This window comes from Salvia hispanica, chromosome 4, assembly GCF_029641045.1.
Source record: "Salvia hispanica isolate PSC_SH4W2 chromosome 4, Shi_PSC_v1, whole genome shotgun sequence".
NCBI classification, from domain to species: Eukaryota; Viridiplantae; Streptophyta; class Magnoliopsida; order Lamiales; family Lamiaceae; genus Salvia; species Salvia hispanica.
Window position 1 is genome coordinate 7,463,514 of NC_142695.1, and position 20,890 is coordinate 7,484,403.

Below are 20,890 nucleotides of genomic sequence, written 5' to 3' on the forward strand. Positions count from 1 at the left end.
TTCAGGAAACTATATATAGAGAGGTGATGTGCTATAAGGGCATTAAGCCGCCATATGGATATGCAGATGGACCATTTAGAACATAAAAATAGTCATAGTTAGCTATATATACTAGTATGAATTAATTAAGCATATTAATGAACCATGAATATATTCAGTGAAACTATATAGAGAGAGGTGATGAAGTCGTCCAATACTGCATGCACTGATCTCGCCATACAACAATGTAAGCACAGTGCATTGTAAATTGGCTGATCCACATTCCACAGTATTGCTTTTAATTTATTTGAAATTCATATTGATCGTGTGAGCTAAACTCAAATATGCAAAAAAAAAAAAAAAGAATCAACATTGTCATGCCAAGAGTCGGAGCCAACTAAGTGCATGCCATCTATCAATTTTCTAGAAGCAAGAAGAAAGAAAAAAAAAATTATTTTGAATTTGTGATGTAATAATCATTGTATGTTTCTTGAAAAGAGGAACAAAACCTCATCTTTTGTTTTGCTACGTATGTACTAAAGTCGGTCAAGATGAGGGAAGCAACACAGTGAGTCTATAAATATGTTTTAGAGAAAAGATTAAGCTCTCAGTATAGAAATTAAGTTCTCCACCACTTTGAGTGAATTCTCTCTCCACGTATTGTATTTTGTAAATCTATTAGCAATTTCATCTCCTTTTGTTCTACAGATCGATCGATGTCGAAGATGAGGAGAGTGGCGGTGATAGGCGGCGGCGTAAGTGGGCTGGCAGCCGCATATGTTTTAGCAAAAGAAGGGGTGGAGGTGGTGGTGTATGAGAAGGAGAATAGCTTAGGCGGCCATGCCAAGACTGCTCTCATTCATGGCACCCCTCTTGATCTACGTTTTATGATGCTTGATCGGGTATGAACTTATTTGGCCTATTCATATTACTATTACTATACCCAAGTCCACTATCAATAATTTTACTAGTGGATAATGAAGAAAAATATTTGAAATATTATTAATAGAGAAAGATACTACAGACCTGATTTATTTGAGAAATTTGTCAAAAATAAAATATGAATGATCCAAAATGAAAACATGACTACTGATAATTATGAACATAGGTTATAAATTATTCACGTTAGTACAAATTACAGGATCAAATAATGGGGGAGAAATCAAGGGGAGGCCGTTGGTTGTGGTATACATACTTACTTCCTCCGGCCCACATAATTTGTGACACTTTGACCCGACACGGATTTTAAGAAATCTAATGGAAAGTGAGTTGAAAAAGTTGGTGGGATATGGGTCTTACTTTTAAAGTATTAGTTTTATAATAAAATGTGAGTAGAAATGAGTTAGTGGAATATGTGATCCACTACAAAAAATGGTATAAGTGAAATGGGTAAAATTATGTGGGACGACCCAAAATGGAATACTGGGTAAAATTATGTGGGACGGAGGGAGTATAATTTATTTATGGGATATTGGCATCTAATATCACAAAATTTTTAAAAAGTTGGGTTTTTCCCACGAACTTTAAAATTGGCAAATAATATCATGAACTTTACCCCGGGTTTGTTTTTTTTCCACGAATGAAAAAAAATCATGTTATTTTAATAGATTGAAAAACAATTTTGGAGGGTGTGCTTCGCGAAAAACTATCTTCAAAGATTGAAAAACTTGAAGCTCTCAAAATTATTGTCGAAAAATTACGAAAAAAAATCCGTATCGTAATATTATTTGTGGGAATTTTTTCATTTGTGGGAAAAAAACAAACTCGGGGTAAAGTTCGTGATATTATTTGCCAATTTTAAAGTTCGTGGGAAAAACCCAACTTTTTGAAAGTTTTAAATTAATTGAAAAATATAAAAAATAAAATAAACATGTTAATATTTAAAAAAATAGTGAACGGTAAAAATTGTCCCATGACAATGTAAGATGCATATTTGTGGTATTTCGTGAAAATAAATTGCATCTGAGGTATCTACAATAAATTCTAATTCATTCGAGCTACTTTTTCACATTTTCTTTCCTAATTTGCCCTTTCCAGTCTCAAGGGCACAGTTGACATTTCATTTTTATCACTTTATCAGTGTATTGTGCCTTCTATCTACGAAAAAATAAAGTAATTGTGTAAAATGAAAATAAATCGAAAATGTGTAAAATTAAAATTGTAAATGAAATAAGAGAAGGAGATATAGTCGCGCTTTCTCCAGAAATGTTAATAAAGAAAGAGAAAGAACAGTAAGAAAAGAAGATGTTCAATTACAGCATGCAATCACCAAGTGGCTGCTAAAAAGAAAAAGGTCAATAGTTTCATTGAGTCTGAAAACGGCAAAATAAAAAAAATAAAAAAAATAAATAGTTGGAAAAATACCTCAAATGAAATAAAAGTATGGTCCGGACACCTTGGATGCAATATATTTTCGCGAAGTACCGTAAATATGAATCCTATATTGTCCGGATATGATTTTTGCAGTTCACTAAAAAAAAAATCTTATTACAATCCACAATATTTATTTTAAAGAAATACCAAAAAAATTAAATAAATAGAAAAATAAAATAAAACAGAAAATGGTGAAAATAAAAATTGAAGGAAAGATTAAAGATATATAGCTAATTAACAATTTGAGGTAGTAAAAAACATTTTATTACAATTTCATTTTAGGACTCCAAATTTTAATGTTGTTGTATCATGAAACAATTCCCGCCGCAGTTTTTGCATTCAATTGCCCCAAAATATAAAACCCTTTTCCACCAATGCACTAACATGACAAACCAAAATTCTTCCTTTTTTGTGCGGCCAACTACATCGAGCTATGATCATGATCACCAATCATCCTCCACAACTAGCATTGGGTATTTATGTGGTGTTGCGCCACAGCCCTCCAAATGTTCGATCAAATGTCTCACCGTTCGTATTCTCTGTCCTCTCCAACTCAGCTTTCCCTATACATCCCTTAATTACGCTGATGCTTCTTCATCTTTCTTCCTCGTTGTTGTTATGAGGCTATTGGAATGATAGATGTTTGGAGATACAGTGGAAATTGGAAACGATTGTTTTCTCCATTAAACACTCTGACTGAAGAATTAGCATGTAAGCATTATGCATGTATGGCAGAACACATCCATTTCTCCCTATATGCGTTTATCGATCCAAGAACTAAAAATTAACTTTCTCTTCACTGTTGAGTATAATTCAAATGATTGAAGACTATGAAGACAGCACATGATTGTTTCAGTGTTTTTAAAAAGATGTATGCAAGTGTTACCTGCGATTCACTCATTGGGCAGGCTATGTATCCGGAGGTGATGGAACTACTTGAGAGTGTTGGAGTTGATACTGAGGCCTCTGACATTTCATACTCTGTCAGCTTGGATGATGGCCGAAGATTCGGATGGGGGACTGGAAATGGACTGTCAGGCTTGTTTGCTCAAAAAAAGAATGTCTTCAACCCTTGGTTCTGGAAAATGATAAGGGAGATCATTAAGTTCAGAAACGACGCCTCTCTGTATGTTACTACTATATCATAAGAACGAGCCTCTTTTGGTTGTAATTCATCACATTTATTAGTCTCAGACTTAAGGCTGATCTTCTTCTCCACCAACTACAGTTACATTGAAGAGATTGATAACAATCCAGATATTGACCGGAATGAAACACTGGGGCACTTTGTCCAATCACATGGCTACTCTGAGTTATTTCAGATAGCTTTTCTTGTAAGACTGTTGAAAATTCATACTTAATTGCCATGTCATGCAAGCAAATATCTGACTGACATGTTTTTTTGGCAGATTCCAATTTGTGCTTCTATTTGGTCATGCTCTTCGCAAGTGATTAACTTCTCTGCCTATTTGACACTTTCATTCTTGCGCAATTACGACATTCTGGAGGTAGATGTTTACATTCATTAGTAAATGTGTCATCATTACCATATCTTTCTTTTAAAATGTTTAAAATGATTTTCTTTTCTACAGCTTCTTGGCGTCACTAAACGGCTTACCACGAGATGGCTTTCACAAAGCTACGTGGATGGGGTAGGCAGTGAGTTTGCTATATTCATTATGGTGTGTTCTGTTTGGTTGAAAATTTATCATGAGAAAATGAGAGATGAAAATTCTCTCCCTTTAAATCCTTCTTTTCTTTTCCATCATTTGCTATAAAAAAATAAAAAACAACCCTTACTGTCCACATTTTCACCCTGATGTTATCTTGAGTTAGTGGTGTGATGCAGTGAAAATGAGGAATGTGAAAAGGTGAAATTCTTTTTTTACAGGAACATACGGTAAAGAAAGAATGGATTTAAAGGGAAAAGTTTTTCTCTCCACACATTTTTCCATGATAAATTTACAATCAATGATAACACACCCTTAAGTGTTTTCCACTTCTCTTAAATAGACTTATAAGATTTTACTTGATGATTTATAAGTAGATTAAAATAGAGCTGGAAAGTAGAGGCTGTCAAGTGAAGACCAGTTCTGAAATATGTTCAATTTATACCAATGACAGGGGTGAGTGTGTCAAAACACAACTCTTTGCTTGTTTTCTTTTTCTATTTTTGTTAGCAGATAAATAATAACATATTGATAATATGAAAATATTATTCATGTTCTAACTTCTAAATACAACCTTATAAAGCGAATTCTGTGATTATCATACTTTATGTTCCAAATTTTTCTCAAACAGACATGTCAAAATATATATCACGGCTGAATAAAGGTCCAAACCAGATTCAGTATACAATAATAAAACAAATTAAAAATTAAGTTGATTTATTTATATAATGTAATGATCTTAATGTCAATTTGGAAAATTGCTATACTAATTATTCTATAAATATGAGCTTTACATTTTGAGCTTGGGCAAAAAAAATCATCAGGCTGGGCTGTTACATGTAAAGATGGCTTGGAAGAAGCATATGATGGATGCATTTTTGCTACACATGCTCCTGATACTCTGAAGATCTTAGGAAAACATGTGACATATGATGAACTAAGAATACTCGGTGCTTTTCAATATGCCTCCAGGTTTCTTTTCTCTTTTTACTGTCAACAAACATCTCTTGTCTATCTTCTGCAAAACATTCGTCTCTGGTAGCAAAGGATATTAACTTTTCATGACATAAAAGCATGGCTGAATATATTTCTTGAGAAGAAAAGAGCATTTATGCAGTTGCAGAGATTCACTCTCAGGCCTTTATCTTATCTTATGGAAATAATGCCTTAGAAATGGATTCTATCAGCTGTCTAAGTATTTTGGGAAATAAGCTAATGGTTCTTTATAATCATGAATCTACTTGAATTCTTCAACTTTACGACAGTGATGCTTTCCTTCATCACGATGAATATTTAATGCCCAAAGTCCGAGCAGCATGGGGATCGAGGAACTTTCTGGAAACTACTAATGGCACAACTTTTATAACATATTGGATGAACAATCTCCAGGTCTGTAACAAGAAACAGTTTCTGGCTTTGTCATAAATTTGCATTAATCCGGACAAAATGAAAGTTATTCCTTGGAATGTTGCACCATTGAAGAAAAAAAAACAATCATTTTACTGTGGTTCCTGTTTTCTATTGACACACAGAATATTAGTGAATCTGGGGTTCCATTTCTCTTGACTCTAAATCCACCTCAAACACCTAAAAAGACTTTGTGTAAGTGGTCAACTAGCCTCCCAGTACCTTCAGTTACTGCATTCAGAGCTTTGTATGAGCTCAATCTTATCCAAGGAAAGAGGGGACTATGGTTCTGCGGAGCATACCAAGGTGCACTCAAAATCCTTAGAAGCATTTTAGGCAGTCCAATTATGTTCTATTAATATGTGTCATTGATGACTTAATGATTATCGTTGGGATTGCAAACTTTTGACTTCAAGGTTATGGCTTACCTGAAGATGGAATAAAGGTATCGTACTATTTTGTCACTAAAATTTCCTGCTTTATTGGGGCAGTTTTCATTCTGTTAACATGATTTGATCTCGGCAGGCAGGCATACTTGCTGCAAATGGCTTGATTCGAAAACATTATACTATTCCACAAAATCCCACGCGCATGATTCCGTCCTTTTTAGAAAGTGGGGCTCGTATTCTTGTTACTAGGTTTTTTCAACGCTTTATTGCTACTGGATGTCTAATGTGAGCTCCTAGTGATTTCACAATGCATCATGATGTTTCCAATGCTTAATCTTAGATTATGATCCTTAGCTGTTTATTCTGCACCTTTGGCTTTCCTATAACAGTTTGATTGAAGAAGGAGGTGAAATCCTCACCTTTGAAGGTACAAGAAAAAAGAGCCCTTTAAAAGTCATTTTGAGAGTTCGCAAACCCCAATTCTATTGGAAGGTAAAATTAGTTTATTGCACCTAAATTGTAAATTTCTGGGTCGGTACTTGTGGATCAAACTAAATATTATTCTTACAGGTTGCAACAGGGTCTGATTTAGGTTTTGCTGATGCCTATATTGATGGTGACATTTACTTTCATGACACAAATGAAGGACTTCTAAACTTTCTTCTCGTATGATAGTGGATCTAAAATATATGTATTACTTTCGGTGAATTTTTACTCTGCGGCTTTTATTTATCTGAAAATATACTTTTTTCAACTTGTATTTTTCAGCTCACTGTTGCAAATACAGAACTTAATTATTATACCTCAAACCTGAACAAAGGAAGGTAGTATAAATCAACAAAAATTCAAATTATAGTATGTGTTTATCAAGTATCAACTTTATCTTGATGTCATCTAGTTGGCAAATGAAAATCATGAGAATATTACTTTGCTGGTATCTTTAGGGGATGGTGGACAAATTTCTCTCACACTTCTGTAATGGCTTCTGGAAAAAATTTCTTCAAGCGTGTTTCCAGGAAGAACACCCTATCTCAGGCCCGCAATAACATCTCGCAGCATTATGACCTAGTAAGTGGTTCAGACATATGCATGATTAATCTATGGTAATACATAAGATGTGATAGAATGTAATGTTCATTTATTTTCAGATGTATATAACAGCTCTTCTATTTTGTCTAATACTAACATTACTTTGTTCTACATATTTAGGTTTTGAAGTAGGCTCGCATAATTATATAGCTAGTTATTGATTTATAGTATTTATCATATTTCGTGTTTTATTTTTGTGCAGAGTAATGAGTTCTTTTCTCTTTTCATGGATGAAACAATGATGTACTCTTGCGCAATATACCAGGTAGTGCTAACAATTTCAGTAGGTTTGTTGATAGGCCTTGTATCTATGGAGTACAATACAATAAAATATTTTCTTGTCTTTAAAGAATCCAGATGAGGACTTGAAGAATGCACAGCTCTGGAAAATCCATATCTTGATTGAAAAGGTGAGCTTCATTCATTCATTCATTCATACATTTCTTCCTCAATGCACTAATAATAACTCGTACACTAAATTATCTTTAACAGGCAAGAATCAATAAAAATCACCACATTCTCGAGATTGGATGTGGTTGGGGAACTTTTGCACTTGAAGTTGTCAGAAAAACAGGATGTAAATATACTGGCATTACCTTGTCCCAAAATCAGCTGCAATATGCGCAATCGAAAGCAGCTGAAGCAGGCCTACAGGTATGTGTATGATAAGGAAATTTTGTTGCATGGTAAATGTCTTCTTACACTGTTATGTGATTTGTCATTCTCAAGTTTTAAGATTTCGATATTAGGACCAAATTGAATTTCTTCTGTGTGACTACCGCAAACTGCCTAACAACTACAAATATGATAGGATAATAGGATGGTGAGCCTCTCTGTTGTCATATCTAGAATCATATCAACCATTTAAATTAAGTTAATTTGATTATGTATGTTTTTTTTTCTCATGCTAAATTTTCAGTGAGATGATAGAACACGTTGGTCATGAATTCATGGACGACTTTTTTAAATGCTGCGAATCTTATTTGGATAAAAACGGTATTCTTATTCTTCAGGTAATTCATACATTTTGGTGATCAAGAAACTTGTTAAAAATTTCCTGTGCAAAATAATAAAGTACAGTAGCTTTTAAGAAGCAGAGAAAATGCAACATATGGTAATAACTCTGTTTGATTATTTAGATACTTATGCATATAAATCTAAATAGGTTCAAGGATATAATTAATTGACACTTATATAAGTGTCAATTAATAATAATAGGTGGATACCAAACCTATTGCCGTTCTATTGATGTGCATAGATGAGATAGCAATAAGTAACATATATAGGTTGGCCACACCTTATATTTACTTGTACCAACTACCAAGTATGGTATAAAATATGAAAATCGATATTTACTATATATTGGTATCATCGAGATCGAGAGGATGTATTAACTTTAACTTAGTGTATCATGTACTCTATTTTTAATTAATTTGTTGAATATAAATGTTAGCTACATGTCCCCGGAAATTATATTTAGCTAATTAAGTAGCTAGACACCTTAATTATGTATATATTGTTGAAATATGAATACATTCGACACAACTATATATAAGGAGGTGGTGAAATCTTCCAACGTTGCAATAATATTTATATCAATCTCATCATACAACTTGATTATAAGGTAAACATTATATGTACTTGGCAAAATTCTGATTTGGCACTAAGAATTTGTTCATAACATATATAGCAATTTCCTTTAACCAACGCATTTATAGTTTTTTTTACAAATCCACTAATAAATGTGAAAATAATACTACATTAGTATGTAGTACTATAAATCAATGTCGAAGACCATGAGTTTGGCCGTGATACAAACATATACCTAAAAAGTAAAAATTTAGCTGTCATGGGAAATTATAGCTAATTAAATAGCTAGACCTTAATATTGTGCATATTATAAATCTGAAGTAATCGACACAATTATGTAAGGAGTTGTCAAATCTTCCAATATTAATATTACAATACTTTTGTTCTAATCTCACCATACAACTTCACTACGAGGTAAACATTACATACTACGTTGAAAAAAAGTATTATTTGGCGCAAAATTAACTTGTTCCTAATGCATGTAGCAATTTCCTTAAAAAATGACATTTCTTTTTTCAATTCCACTGATAAATATCTTATGAGTGAACTAGGAGTAATATAGTATATAGATCAATGTCAAAGATGATGAGAGTGGCGGTCATAGGCGGCGGCGTAAGCGGGCTGGCGGCTGCGTATGTTTTGGCGAAGGAAGGGCTGGAGGTGGTGGTACATGAGAAGGAGACGAGCTTAGGCGGCCAAGCCAAGACCGCTACGATTGATGGCATTCGTCTTGATATTGGTTTTGCTATTTTTGCTCGGGTACCAAATTCTCTGGCTTTCTAAAACTCAAATTACTCTTTTTAATTTTTCCGTGAGGAGAGAAAATTATTTATTCCACGCCTTAATGTTATATTCATGTCAACTAGCTAACCTTAAAATCAAATATTACGTGTCGATAATTATTGCTATAATTATTTTGTGGATAGAACTAGTATTTACAATAGCTCGTGCACGACAACATTTTGTGTTTGTTTTACGTTTAAACTAAATTTCAATTCAATTATCAAAGAAAAATTTACATTAGTAAAACAAAGAATCGGATATTTTAGTTCACAGTTCACACCAATTTTAAAAATTATAAAAAAATAGATTGAGAAAAGTTAGTGAATATTTAAGGAATAGATATTTTTTAAAAATAGTACTGATTTTATAATAAATTATAAATGAGATGAATAGTATCAAATAATAGAAGGAAATCAAATATTCAATAAATAATTTATAATTACAATAATAGGGGAGTGATCAATTCCGAACTCATCATTTAATTGCTAACTACAACTAATTTGAGGCCATGAGATTTTAGAAAACGTGTGGTCTACAATTTTCCACGTGTAATTTTTGTTTTTATTAATAAAATAAAAAAGATTTAAAAAAACTCCAAATTAGGGTTTTGGATGAAAATGTCAATATAGTGTTTCGAAAATATTAACACAATGCTTTGAGAATGTCAACACAATGCTTTAAGAATGTTAACCCGTTGCGTATATTGACATTCTACATGTATTATATTGACATATTGTATATAATATGTTGACATTTCTGATGTACGAAAAAATTAAAAAATTTTAAATTTTTTTTCAAATTTTGACGTCGGAACATATGCATGTAGGATATCATTGGAATCCTTATGAAATTATGTTTAATTTGATATATGTTATATGAATTTAAAGTTTTGGAATTTCTTTTAAAAGTTAGTTATAAGTAAACATGTAGTTAATTGACATTAAAACCCCTATTAATAGTTTTTGGAATTAATCCTATGGTTTTATTGACGTTTTTCGTTGATCGTATTGACATTTAGGGATTAATGATCTAAGCCCTTAATTTGAATATGAGTTAACAATATAACACTCCCCTACAATAATAAATACTGTAATTTATAACAATTATCATTAATTACGGGGTGTGATCAATTGTTAACTCTATTTTTAATTGCTAACTACAACTAATTTATAACCATTAGATTTATAGAGATCTAGTGGTCCATAAATTCTCATGTGTAATTTCATTTTATTATTAATTAAATTTGAAAAGATAAGAAAACTATCAAAATTAAGGTTTTCACTCAAATTGTCAATATAGTGTACTAAACATATTAATATGATTCATTGAATATGTCAACACAATTTAACATTGACATTGTATATGTATTATATTGATATATTATGGTAGCTATATTGACATTAAACTGCTAGTTGATATTTACGAAAATTCAATAATTTTTTTCAAATTTTGACAACGGAATATATGCAAGTGAGGTCTCGTTAGAATCCTTATAAAATTATCTTTAATTTGATATATTTGGTGTAAAAAAAATATAAATTGGGATAATTATAATCATTTAAAGTTTTGAGATATTTTTTAAAAGTTAGTTATAACTAACTTTTTTGTTAATCACATTAATACCCTTAATTGATTGCTTATCTTGTATCTTGATTTAATGATCCAAAGCCTATCATTTAGTTATAATTAGAAATTTAAAAGTGAGTTAGGCAATAATATAACACGTCCCCATCATTTACATAATAATTATAATTTTAATAATTAGAGGATTGCGCATTCTATATTTATATATACTAAAATTATTAACTTTTGTTAGTTTGCAGAAAATGATTTTCGGTTTCATGTTATACACTTTTTGATAAAAATGTAACCAAACATTTATGCTATTTTCGCCAAATTACCCTTATTTATATTTATATACTCCTATTGACTAGATAAAGTAGGCTAACAATGTAGCAATAGCATCAACGAACTGTTATGAAGTGTTAGAGCACTCCCAATGGAGTTCCCTTATTTCTCCCTTATTTCTCCCTAACTCCTGCCACATCAGCGCCACATCAGCATCACATTTTATCCCCAGTTTTTAGCCAACCCCTACAATGGTTTCTCCCTTATTTCTCCCTTATTTCTCCCTAACTCAACATTTCATTTTTACATCATCACTAATTTAATTGTTTTATTTTTATATATAATAAAGCTAGCTTATTTAATTTATAAAGATAAATCAAATAAATAGTAATAAAGTTCGTTGTATTAAACACGGGTACACATTACAACGAAGAAAATTAAAAAAAAAAAAAGTACACGAATGGAAATAAAAAATCAAAAAAAAAATTCAAAGAAAAAAAAATTCAAGGGCGGTGGGCGCGGTTTCTATTTGCCCACAATTCTTCGATGATATCGTGTTGTAGTGCTTGATGGGCCTCCTTCTGGTGTATGTCCATGAACGCCTGGAACCGTTCATGTTCGTTGTGCGGTACACCCTGGCGGGCGGACTCGGTTGAGACACCGTGACTCGATGATGCAACACTTGGGTCGTTGGTGACGTCGAGGACGCCTTCGTGTTCATCTTCGATGATCATGTTATGCATGATGATGCACGCATACATGATATCGGCAATATCCCCCTGGTAGAAAAAGCGCGTCGGACCCTTTACCAGTGCAAATCGCGATTGGAGCACCCCAAATGCCCTCTCCACATCCTTGCGCGCAGACTCTTGCGCTCGGGCAAAATACCTTCTTCTATCTCCGAGTGGGCATCTGATCGTCTTCAGAAACACGGGCCATTGCGGATAGATGCCGTCAGCCAGGTAGTACCCCATGTTATGCACATTGCCATTGGCCGTGAATTCGATGGAGGGGCCTAATCCGTTGATCCGCTCGTTGAAAAGGGGCGAGGAATTGAGAACATTTAGGTCGTTGTTCGACCCGGCTATACCAAAATAAGCATGCCAAATCCAAAGCCGTTGGTCGGCAACGGCTTCAAGAATGATGGTGGGATGCGTACCTTTGTAGCCGGTAGTAAACTGGCCTCGCCACGCGGTTGGGCAGTTCTTCCACTGCCAGTGCATACAGTCGATGCTGCCGAGCATCCCCGGAAAGCCGTGGGTCCTCCAGTGCCAATCCAGTAGGAACTGGCAGTCAGCTGCGTCCGGCGAGCGAAGGTAGTGCTCCCCAAATATCTCTCGCACGCCCTGACAGAAATTCTTCAGGCACTCGTTGCCAGTCGTCTCGCCGCATTGCAGATACTCATCGAACATGTCGGCGGACCCTCCATATGCCAACTGCCGGATGGCAACAGTGCATTTCTGTAGGGGCGATAGTCCGGGCTTCCCTGCTGCGTCTCGCTGGAGCCGGAACTCGGGGTAACGCGCGGACAACGCATTAACAATGCGCAGGAAGAGGGAGCGGCGCATTCTGAACCGGCGACGAAATACATCTGCCGGATAACGTGGTTCCTCCGCGAAATAATCGGCGAACAGCCGATCGTGCGCACCAGTGTGGTTGCGAGGGATGTATCGGCGCCGCCGGCGGATTGGCCGTTGGGGGGGTGGCTGCTGCATTCGAGCGATCTCGCTTTGTATGCAGCGGGAGATATAGTTGTTGATTGGGTTGTTGGCGAAACCCGCTACATCCCATCCGGTGGGAGCGGGAGGTACCTCTTCTTCGGAAGAAGAATGTGATATTTCCTCGTCGGACTGAGCACGAGACGATGAATCAGAACTCATTTAATAAAGATGGAGAGAAAAAAGATTGAAAATTTGTGTGAATGAAGTTTGTGGGTGATGAATGGAGGAAGAGGATGAAATATTTATAGGGGTGGGATAAAATAGCCGTTCGGCCAAAAAAAAAAAAAAAAATTTTAAAAATCGCCGATTATCGCCGAGCGTCGCCCACAGTGGCCGGCGATCGCTCGGCGATAATCCGGCGATAAATCGCCACTCGGCGAAGCAACGGTAACATTATCGCCGAATTATCGCCGACTTCGCCACAATGGCCGGCGATAATTCGGCGATAATCGGCGATTTATCGCCGAGAATTCGCCACCTCCATTGGGAGTGCTCTTACAAAAATAGCGCCGTAGCCCGTAGGCTATATAGCATGAATATGGGAAAAAAGGGACTGGTCATATTATTGAATTGAAATCATCAACTGCAAACATCTATCTATACATGCCATAATCTATATGGAGCATGATTTAGGAATAAGCACCAGATCTGGAGAACTAATCACTGGATGTTTGCCCATCTGTTGTTCGACGAAATGCTTGACTGTTGATATTCCTGAAATCCTTGCTTACACTGACCCTCTCCTATTCGGCCTTTCCGGAGTTTTAAAAAAACGACTTTTGTTTTTTTACTGTCTGGGCATGGAATGTGCTTATGATTCTTCATCTTCTCCTTTTCTCCAATTTTCAACTGCATGCGGCTTTAGTTGTTATAGGACTATTGATGTTGGAAGATTTGGTGTAAGCTGGAAACACTTGTTTTCTCCACTAAATACTTTGTCTGACCATATTAGCCCTTGATGGCAAAATGGTATCATTTGTGTGAATCCAAAAACTGCAAGTTTATCATCACTGTTGAGTTGAACTCATAGAAGATTGTGAAGATAGTAAAGCATTCTTTAATGCTTTCAAAATTGCGTGTGTGGGTGTTACCTGTAATTCGCTTATTGGACAGGCTATGTATCCGGAGGTGATGGAATTATTTGAGAGTGTTGGAGTTGATACCGAGGTCTCCGACACTTCATACTCTGTGAGCTTGGATGAAGGCCGAGGGTTCGAATGGGGTACTCGAAATGGACTGTCAAGTATCTTTGCGCAGAAGAAGAATGTCTTGAATCCATGGTTTTGGAAAATGATTAAGGAAATCATTAAGTTCAGAGACAACGCCTCTCTGTAAGTATTATCATAAGCCTCTTTTGGTATTAGAGTTAATCCCTTTTCAAGTCTCTGCTCAATGAATGTCTCCACCAATTGCAGTTATATTGAAGAGCTCAATAACAATCCAGATATTGACCGGAATGAAACATTGGGGAGCTTTGTCCAATCACGTGGTTACTCTGAGATATTCCAGAAAGCTTTCCTTGTATGACTATTAAAATATCATACTTTTCCATGTCATGCAAGCAAAGATCTGACTTTAAATTGTGTTTTTGTTTCCAGATTCCAATTTGTGCTTCAATTTGGTCATGCTCTTCTGCAGTGATGACCTTCTCTGCCTATTTAACACTTTCATTCTTGTGCAATCAAGACATTCTTGAGGTAGACATTTATAATTGTTAGTGAATGTGGCATTATTACAATATATTTCTATTAAAATGATTGTTATGATTTTCTTTTCTGCAGCTTCTTGGTCTCACTAAACGACTTACACCAAAATGGCTTTCACAAAGTTATGTCGATGGGGTAGGTAGTGAGTTTCTTGGATTCTTTAATCCAGAAATATCACCTGAGGAACAAGGCATGTTCGTAGATATTATATGTAAATAGACGATTATAAGATTTTAATACATGATTTATTACCAGATTAAGAAAGAGATGGAAAGTAGAGGCTGTCAAGTGAAAACCAGTTCTGAAATATATTCGGTTTTGACCAATGACAAGGGTAAGTATGCGTCAAAACACTAGTCCTTGTTTTCTCTCATTACCTTATTGTTATTTGAAGTCTTGAATATAAATAATATATTGATCATTCTATTAATTTGAGCTTACATTTTGCACATGAGTGTGTAACAAAAGAATGATGCAGGTTGTGTTATTAAATACAAGGATGGATTGGAAGAAGAATATGATGCGTGCATAATTTCTGCACATCCTCCAGATGCTCTAAACATCTTAGGAAAACAGGCGACATACGATGAATCAAGAATACTTGGTGCTTTTCAATATTCCTACAGGTTACCTTTATGATAATCTTTTTCTTGTGAAACTTTTCCCTGTGATGGTAGTATAATAATTTTTCTTATGATTAATCTCTAAAGTCAGTAGTCGACTTCTACTGTTGAACTCTTCTTATGATTAATCTCTAAAGTCATTAGTTGACTTCTACTGTTGAACTCATATTACAGTGATATTTTCCTCCACCGTGACGAAAATTTGATGCCAAAAGTCCAAGGGGCATGGAGCTCGAGGAATGTTCTTGGAGATAGCAATGACAATGCTTGTATAACGTATTGGCTCAACAATGTCCAGGTTTCGCACTTTAAATCATTATGATTTATTCATTAAAAAGATTTTCTATCAACTTCAGTAGCTAGATAACCAGTTTTTGAGATTTTTTTTTTCTCAATGGATGTACAGAATATTAGTGAATCCGCAGTTCCAATTTTTGCGTCTCTAAATCCACCTTATACACCTAAAGATACATCTTTCAAGTCATCAACTAGCCATCCTATACCATCAGTTGCTGCTAGCAAGGCTTTGTCAGATCTCAATAATATCCAAGGGAAGAGAGGACTATGGTTCTGTGGAGCCTATCAAGGTTCATAAAAATTCTTAAGAAGCTTTTTCAGCAATCCATTAAGTTGTGTGTGATGGCTTATGGTCTTTTATGGTATAACCTTTTATGTTTCCAGGCTATGGCTTCCCCGAGGATGGAGTAAAGGTATTTTATCGCAACATAAGTACAACTTTATTCCTAAACAGATTTTTATCTGTTAACATGAATTGATCTTAACAGGCAGGAATACTTGCTGCAAACAGCATGCTTAGAAAACATTATACTTATTCAAACAACCCCACATGCATGGTTCCATCTCGTCTTGAAACTGGGGCTTGTTTTGTCGTTACAAGGTTCCTTCAGCGCTTTATTGTTACTGGATGTCTAATGTGAGCTTCTAGTATACATTATAACATAGTACTGCGGTATCTGCTTAAAGAGAATGTATACAAGTATACAACTGACAATTACTGTTGAAACAGCTTTTTGGAAGAAGGTGGTAAAATCTTTACATTTGAAGGTACAAGAACAAAGAGCAATTTAAGGGTCATTGTGAGAGTTCACAAACCCCAGTTTTATTGGAAGGTAAGATTAGGTTATTACCCCTAAAAAATAGTTAATTTTGTAAGTATTTATTGTCAAACTGGATATACTGTTCTCACAGGTCGCAACTGAGGCCGATTTAGGTTTTGCCGATGCCTACATTAATGGTGACATTTCTTTTGTTGATGCAAATGAAGGTCTTCTCAACTTTCTTCTAGTAAGTAAAAGGATCCAAAATTAATAATACTCCTTCGTCCACGAAAAATAGTCTCAATCTTTCCATTTTCACCCGTCCACCAAAATCAGTCTCATAGTACTAAAAATGGAAAGTTACTTCCAATTTGTTATTCTTTTATCTTTCTCTCTCCTACTTTTTCTACATTTTCTCTTTCTCTCTCATACTTTACCTACTCTATCTCTTTTTCTCTCATACTTTACCAATTTCATATTAAAACTCGTGTCGTCCACCAATGAGATTATATTTGATGGACAGTGGGAGTATGGAGTAACTTTTAACTCTTCAACTATCATTATTTGAATATTTAATTTATGGGACATGTATTGTGCAGCTGATTATAAGAAATGCAGAGCTGAATTCATATGCCGAGTTAAACAAGGATAGGTAAATATAATCAAGAGGTATTTCCCTGTGTGTGTGTGTGTTGATCTGGTTTATAGAACGTAATACAATGATATATTTTACTGTGTTGATATCTCTAGGAAACGGTGGACACCATTTCTTTACACATCTATAGCAGCAAATGCAAAAAAAATCATCAACCTTGTTTCCAGGAGGAACACACTGACCCAGGCACGGCGTAACATCTCGCGCCATTATGACCTAGTAAGTGGCCATATGCTTTAAAAGGGTTATAAATAATTATATATTAGCACAGGAATATAAATCTTTATTAATTTCTTTTATTTGTTAGACTTTGTATGCAATATTCTTAGTGGATGTGCATGTGACATCAAAGTCATAGTAATTTTTTACATAACGAGTACATTGTGATATCTTTCTACTTCAATTGTTTCATTGTAATTCAGTTTCTTTCTATTTCTTTTGGCAGAGCAATGAATTGTTTTCTCTATTCTTGGATGAGACAATGACGTATTCTTGTGCAATATTTCAGGTGATACTAATGATTTCAAATTTTCAATAGATATATCTGTTGATGGTCTGTACCATATTGTTACTTTATACTGTCATTGCAGACTCCATTAGAAGATTTGAAGAATGCACAGCTCCGGAAAGTCCATACTTTGATTGAAAAGGTGAAATTCACCGGCACATTCCTTCAATCTTGTATTGATCATTAGGGATGCTAAAATTTAGTAATTAATTTGATGTATTTAAGAACTTGATTTTATGGGAAAGGTTAAATACTTAGATACTCATTAGAAGGCGAAATTTAGAGTGAACAGATAAAAGTTGTAACTATGTTTCTTTCTCTGGAAACTTATTCTTCCTGTTCTATACAGAGTAAGATTCATCTAATTTACATGATAAATTTGTAACATAAATCTAATCCTTTTTTAATGTGGATGGGGCTCACAATCTCACATAGTAACTCTCATATGCTGAATCCCCTTCGAGTACAGGCAAGAATCAATAAAGATCATCACATTCTAGAGATAGGGTGTGGATGGGGAAGTTTAGCAGTTGAAGTAGTGAAAAAAACAGGATGCAAATATACGGGCATTACATTGTCAGAAAGTCAGCTGCAATACATAGAAGCGATAGTGAAGGAAGCAGGTTTACAGGTAATAACATATTATTTAGTTGTTTTATACACATTGTAAAGAAAAGATTTCCCATGTTTGTGATTTCTCAAGTTATTAGTTTTATTATTAGGATCAAATTGAAGTTCTTCTTTGTGACTACCGCCAATTGCCTAAGAACTACAGATATGATAGGATAATATCATGGTGAGTCCATTGATTTAATGTTTCCAACTAACCCAACCTCTTGAATTAATTTGCTGCTTTACTGTAATGACACAAACATATGCATGATACAATTCTCGTGCTGGCTTTTCAGTGGGATGATAGAACACGTTGGGCATGACTATATGGAAGAATTTTTTAAATGTTGTGAATCTTCATTAGCAGACAATGGTATTCTTGTTCTTCAGGTAACCTCTAATTTTTCCATTCTTAGTTTCCCATCAAACCTTAGTGTTTGAGTTTTGTTGTCAACAACAGGCTTGTTTTTATCACTTCACCCAATGTGAACTACTATAAAAAACTAGCTGAATTTTTTCATCAGTTCATAGCTGTAGCTGATGAGAAATATGAAGAGTGGAGGCGTAGGAATGGATTTGCCACGGAATACATATTCCATGGTGGATGTGTACCTTCACTTAACCGAGTAGTACAGGCAATGGCTGCAGCATCCAGACTTAGGTGATCAATGTTTGCATTCTTAACAAATACTGTGTTTAATGTCTGTTATTTATTGACGCGTGTCTGGTTGGATTGATTTTATGCAGCGTCGTGCACCTAGAAGAAATAGGATATCATTATTACCACACCCTCAGGAATTGGCGTCGCAACTTCCTCCAAAACCGAAGGTTATTAAACTTGATACATCTGCACTCCTAAACAGAAAAGTCTTATTTTAAAGTTGCTAAAGGATTTTGTGTATTGATAGTAAAATTCATGGTCTTGGATTTGACGACAAGTTCATACGGACGTGGGAATACTATTTTGATTATTGTGCTGCTGGATTTAAATATTGTGTTATCGGAGATTATCAGGTAACTTTTCTTTTAAACATTTTTTCTGTCACAAATAAATGACCTATGTTTTGTTATTTCTCATTAATGACAGATTGTATTAAATAGACCTGGTGATGTTGCTGCATTTGGGAGTGCTCCATACAATCGTCTGCCTTCTGACAACTAATGTCTGCTTTCTGTTAGTTGAAATAAGGTTTTATCTGTTTTAGTCTTTAAAAACTATTACAAATAAATGAAGTATGACATTAACATTAGAACAAGGAGCTTCTCTTACTATAATATTGCAACAAGGCAGCAGCAAGTAGTACATCTGCATTTTTCCAAAAGCCAGGCATTTGTTGATGGTTTAAAACCAACACCACCATTGTATCTTGGTTTAAAATGAATTACTAGTAAACTGTCTAATTTATCTGTGTAAATATCAAACTATTTTATTCTTTAACATTAATCTAATAATTTTCCACGAACTTCTATAGTAAATATAGGTGATGTTCGGTTGTTATGACTAATTATCATATGATAATTCATCTAGGAATAAGTTGTAAAATTATATTAGTGGGTTATTTGTGAGATTCAATCTCGTCAACCAAATATATTACGTAAAAAAAATAATCATAAAATATTTCTGCAAACGGAACGAGCCAATATAAAATTGTGATAATCAGGTATTGCAAAGTCCCGATATTTATTAGCGGTCATGAGTTGCTCGTTCAACTATTTGTCGGAGAAGATTTTTACTAGTAATAAAAGATAGTATCTGAATCAGAAAATCAAGTTACCATAAGGAATATAAACTGAGTCTCAGAAAAATAATATTATAAAACCCTATTGATGTTATTATATTTAGGGTTTAGGGTTCTTATGTTCCATAATAATTTTACAAATCATAAATAAAGTTTTTTAACATGTTAAGATCCATCATAAATTAATTTTATATTTTAAAGCATTCAAAATCTCAATACTTCCTCTGTCCCAAACAAATAAGAATTTTGGAGACAACACGAGTTTTAATGTGAAATTGGTAAAATGATATAGATATAGAAATAAAAAAGTAATTGAAATATTGTTAGTACAACACACTTCATAGAAAAAAAAAACTATTTTTTTTAGAACGTAGAAAGTATTTATTAAAGCGCCCATTAGCCTACAGCCTTCGATTTTGTTTTTGAATTTTCGAACTCACTCTTATCTCAAACATTAGAAATTATTACTACAAATATTGTAGTTACATTAATACAATAGGATATTATGGGGCTAAGCTAGGGCCTTAAAACAACTTTAATTTATTAGGGAAAAGATAAACGTACATAATTGTACATGTACATAATATTTTAAAAAAATTTAGATTTAAGTGAATTTAATTAAAAATTAATTTTGTTATTTATTGTAATATATGTAGCAATAACAAAGAAGTGATATAGAAATTTTATGTCGAATCGTAGCATGATTTCGACTATGATTTGAATTAATATACAATATTTAGTAGAAAATATATATTTTATTAAATATACAAATATTTAAGTATAAATTTTAAATCTTTCTTGAAGTGTTGCAAAATGATTAGTATGAAATTTATTTTAAATCAATTAATGTTTATAAAATGATTTTCAATGTAAAATGTTTAAAAAAGTTCGATTATGTACGTACGCATACGTACGTTTATCACTACTCTATTTATTAATATCCACTCTCCAACAGTATTACTATTACTCAAAAGTCAAACCTTACTATTATACCATTTCCATCCATGAAACCATTAAAGTCTCATTTATTTTTCATTTCCTTTTTAGGAAACCTTACATTACACTAAATTCTTACACATTCATTCTACTCCATTCGTTCACGAAAAATAGTCTGATTTTGTCATTATTTAATATCCACAA

The 20,890-nt window shown here is 34.0% G+C and overlaps 2 protein-coding genes across 5 annotated transcripts; both read left to right on the forward strand.

Moving 5' to 3' along the window:
- Positions 1–175: 175 nt before the first annotated feature.
- Positions 176–7,947, forward strand: LOC125191902 (uncharacterized). Of its 3 annotated transcripts, XM_089069742.1 has the most exons (21): positions 176–226; positions 688–881; positions 3,261–3,478; positions 3,581–3,686; positions 3,762–3,860; positions 3,945–4,004; positions 4,400–4,478; positions 4,847–4,994; positions 5,288–5,411; positions 5,555–5,735; positions 5,846–5,874; positions 5,955–6,103; positions 6,208–6,310; positions 6,389–6,484; positions 6,587–6,642; positions 6,763–6,886; positions 7,110–7,172; positions 7,258–7,317; positions 7,400–7,561; positions 7,657–7,730; positions 7,827–7,947. In XM_089069742.1, the coding sequence occupies exons 1-21, from the start codon at positions 181–183 to the stop codon at positions 7,939–7,941; spliced, it is 2,286 nt and encodes a 761-aa protein (XP_088925868.1). In that variant the 5' UTR covers positions 176–180; the 3' UTR covers positions 7,942–7,947. The 3 variants fall into 3 exon arrangements, with proteins under 3 accessions (XP_088925868.1, XP_088925869.1, XP_088925870.1); XM_089069743.1 differs by lacking the exon at positions 7,657–7,730 and having other exon boundaries at positions 7,827–7,920; XM_089069744.1 differs by lacking the exons at positions 176–226; positions 688–881 and adding an exon at positions 2,582–3,063.
- An 882-nt stretch (positions 7,948–8,829) lies between these two features.
- On the forward strand, positions 8,830–19,449 carry LOC125191903 (uncharacterized). 2 transcript variants are annotated; one of them, XM_048089335.2, is made up of 25 exons: positions 8,830–8,911; positions 9,049–9,256; positions 13,963–14,180; positions 14,265–14,370; positions 14,448–14,546; positions 14,631–14,690; positions 14,811–14,889; positions 15,034–15,181; positions 15,353–15,476; positions 15,585–15,765; positions 15,860–15,888; positions 15,964–16,112; positions 16,206–16,308; positions 16,388–16,483; positions 16,836–16,888; positions 16,987–17,110; positions 17,337–17,399; positions 17,482–17,541; positions 17,869–18,030; positions 18,122–18,195; positions 18,308–18,401; positions 18,536–18,672; positions 18,759–18,839; positions 18,920–19,025; positions 19,099–19,449. In XM_048089335.2, the coding sequence occupies exons 2-25, from the start codon at positions 9,071–9,073 to the stop codon at positions 19,171–19,173; spliced, it is 2,607 nt and encodes an 868-aa protein (XP_047945292.2). In that variant the 5' UTR covers positions 8,830–8,911; positions 9,049–9,070; the 3' UTR covers positions 19,174–19,449. The 2 variants fall into 2 exon arrangements, with proteins under 2 accessions (XP_047945292.2, XP_088925654.1); XM_089069528.1 differs by having other exon boundaries at positions 19,113–19,449.
- The last annotated feature ends 1,441 nt before the right edge of the window (positions 19,450–20,890 follow it).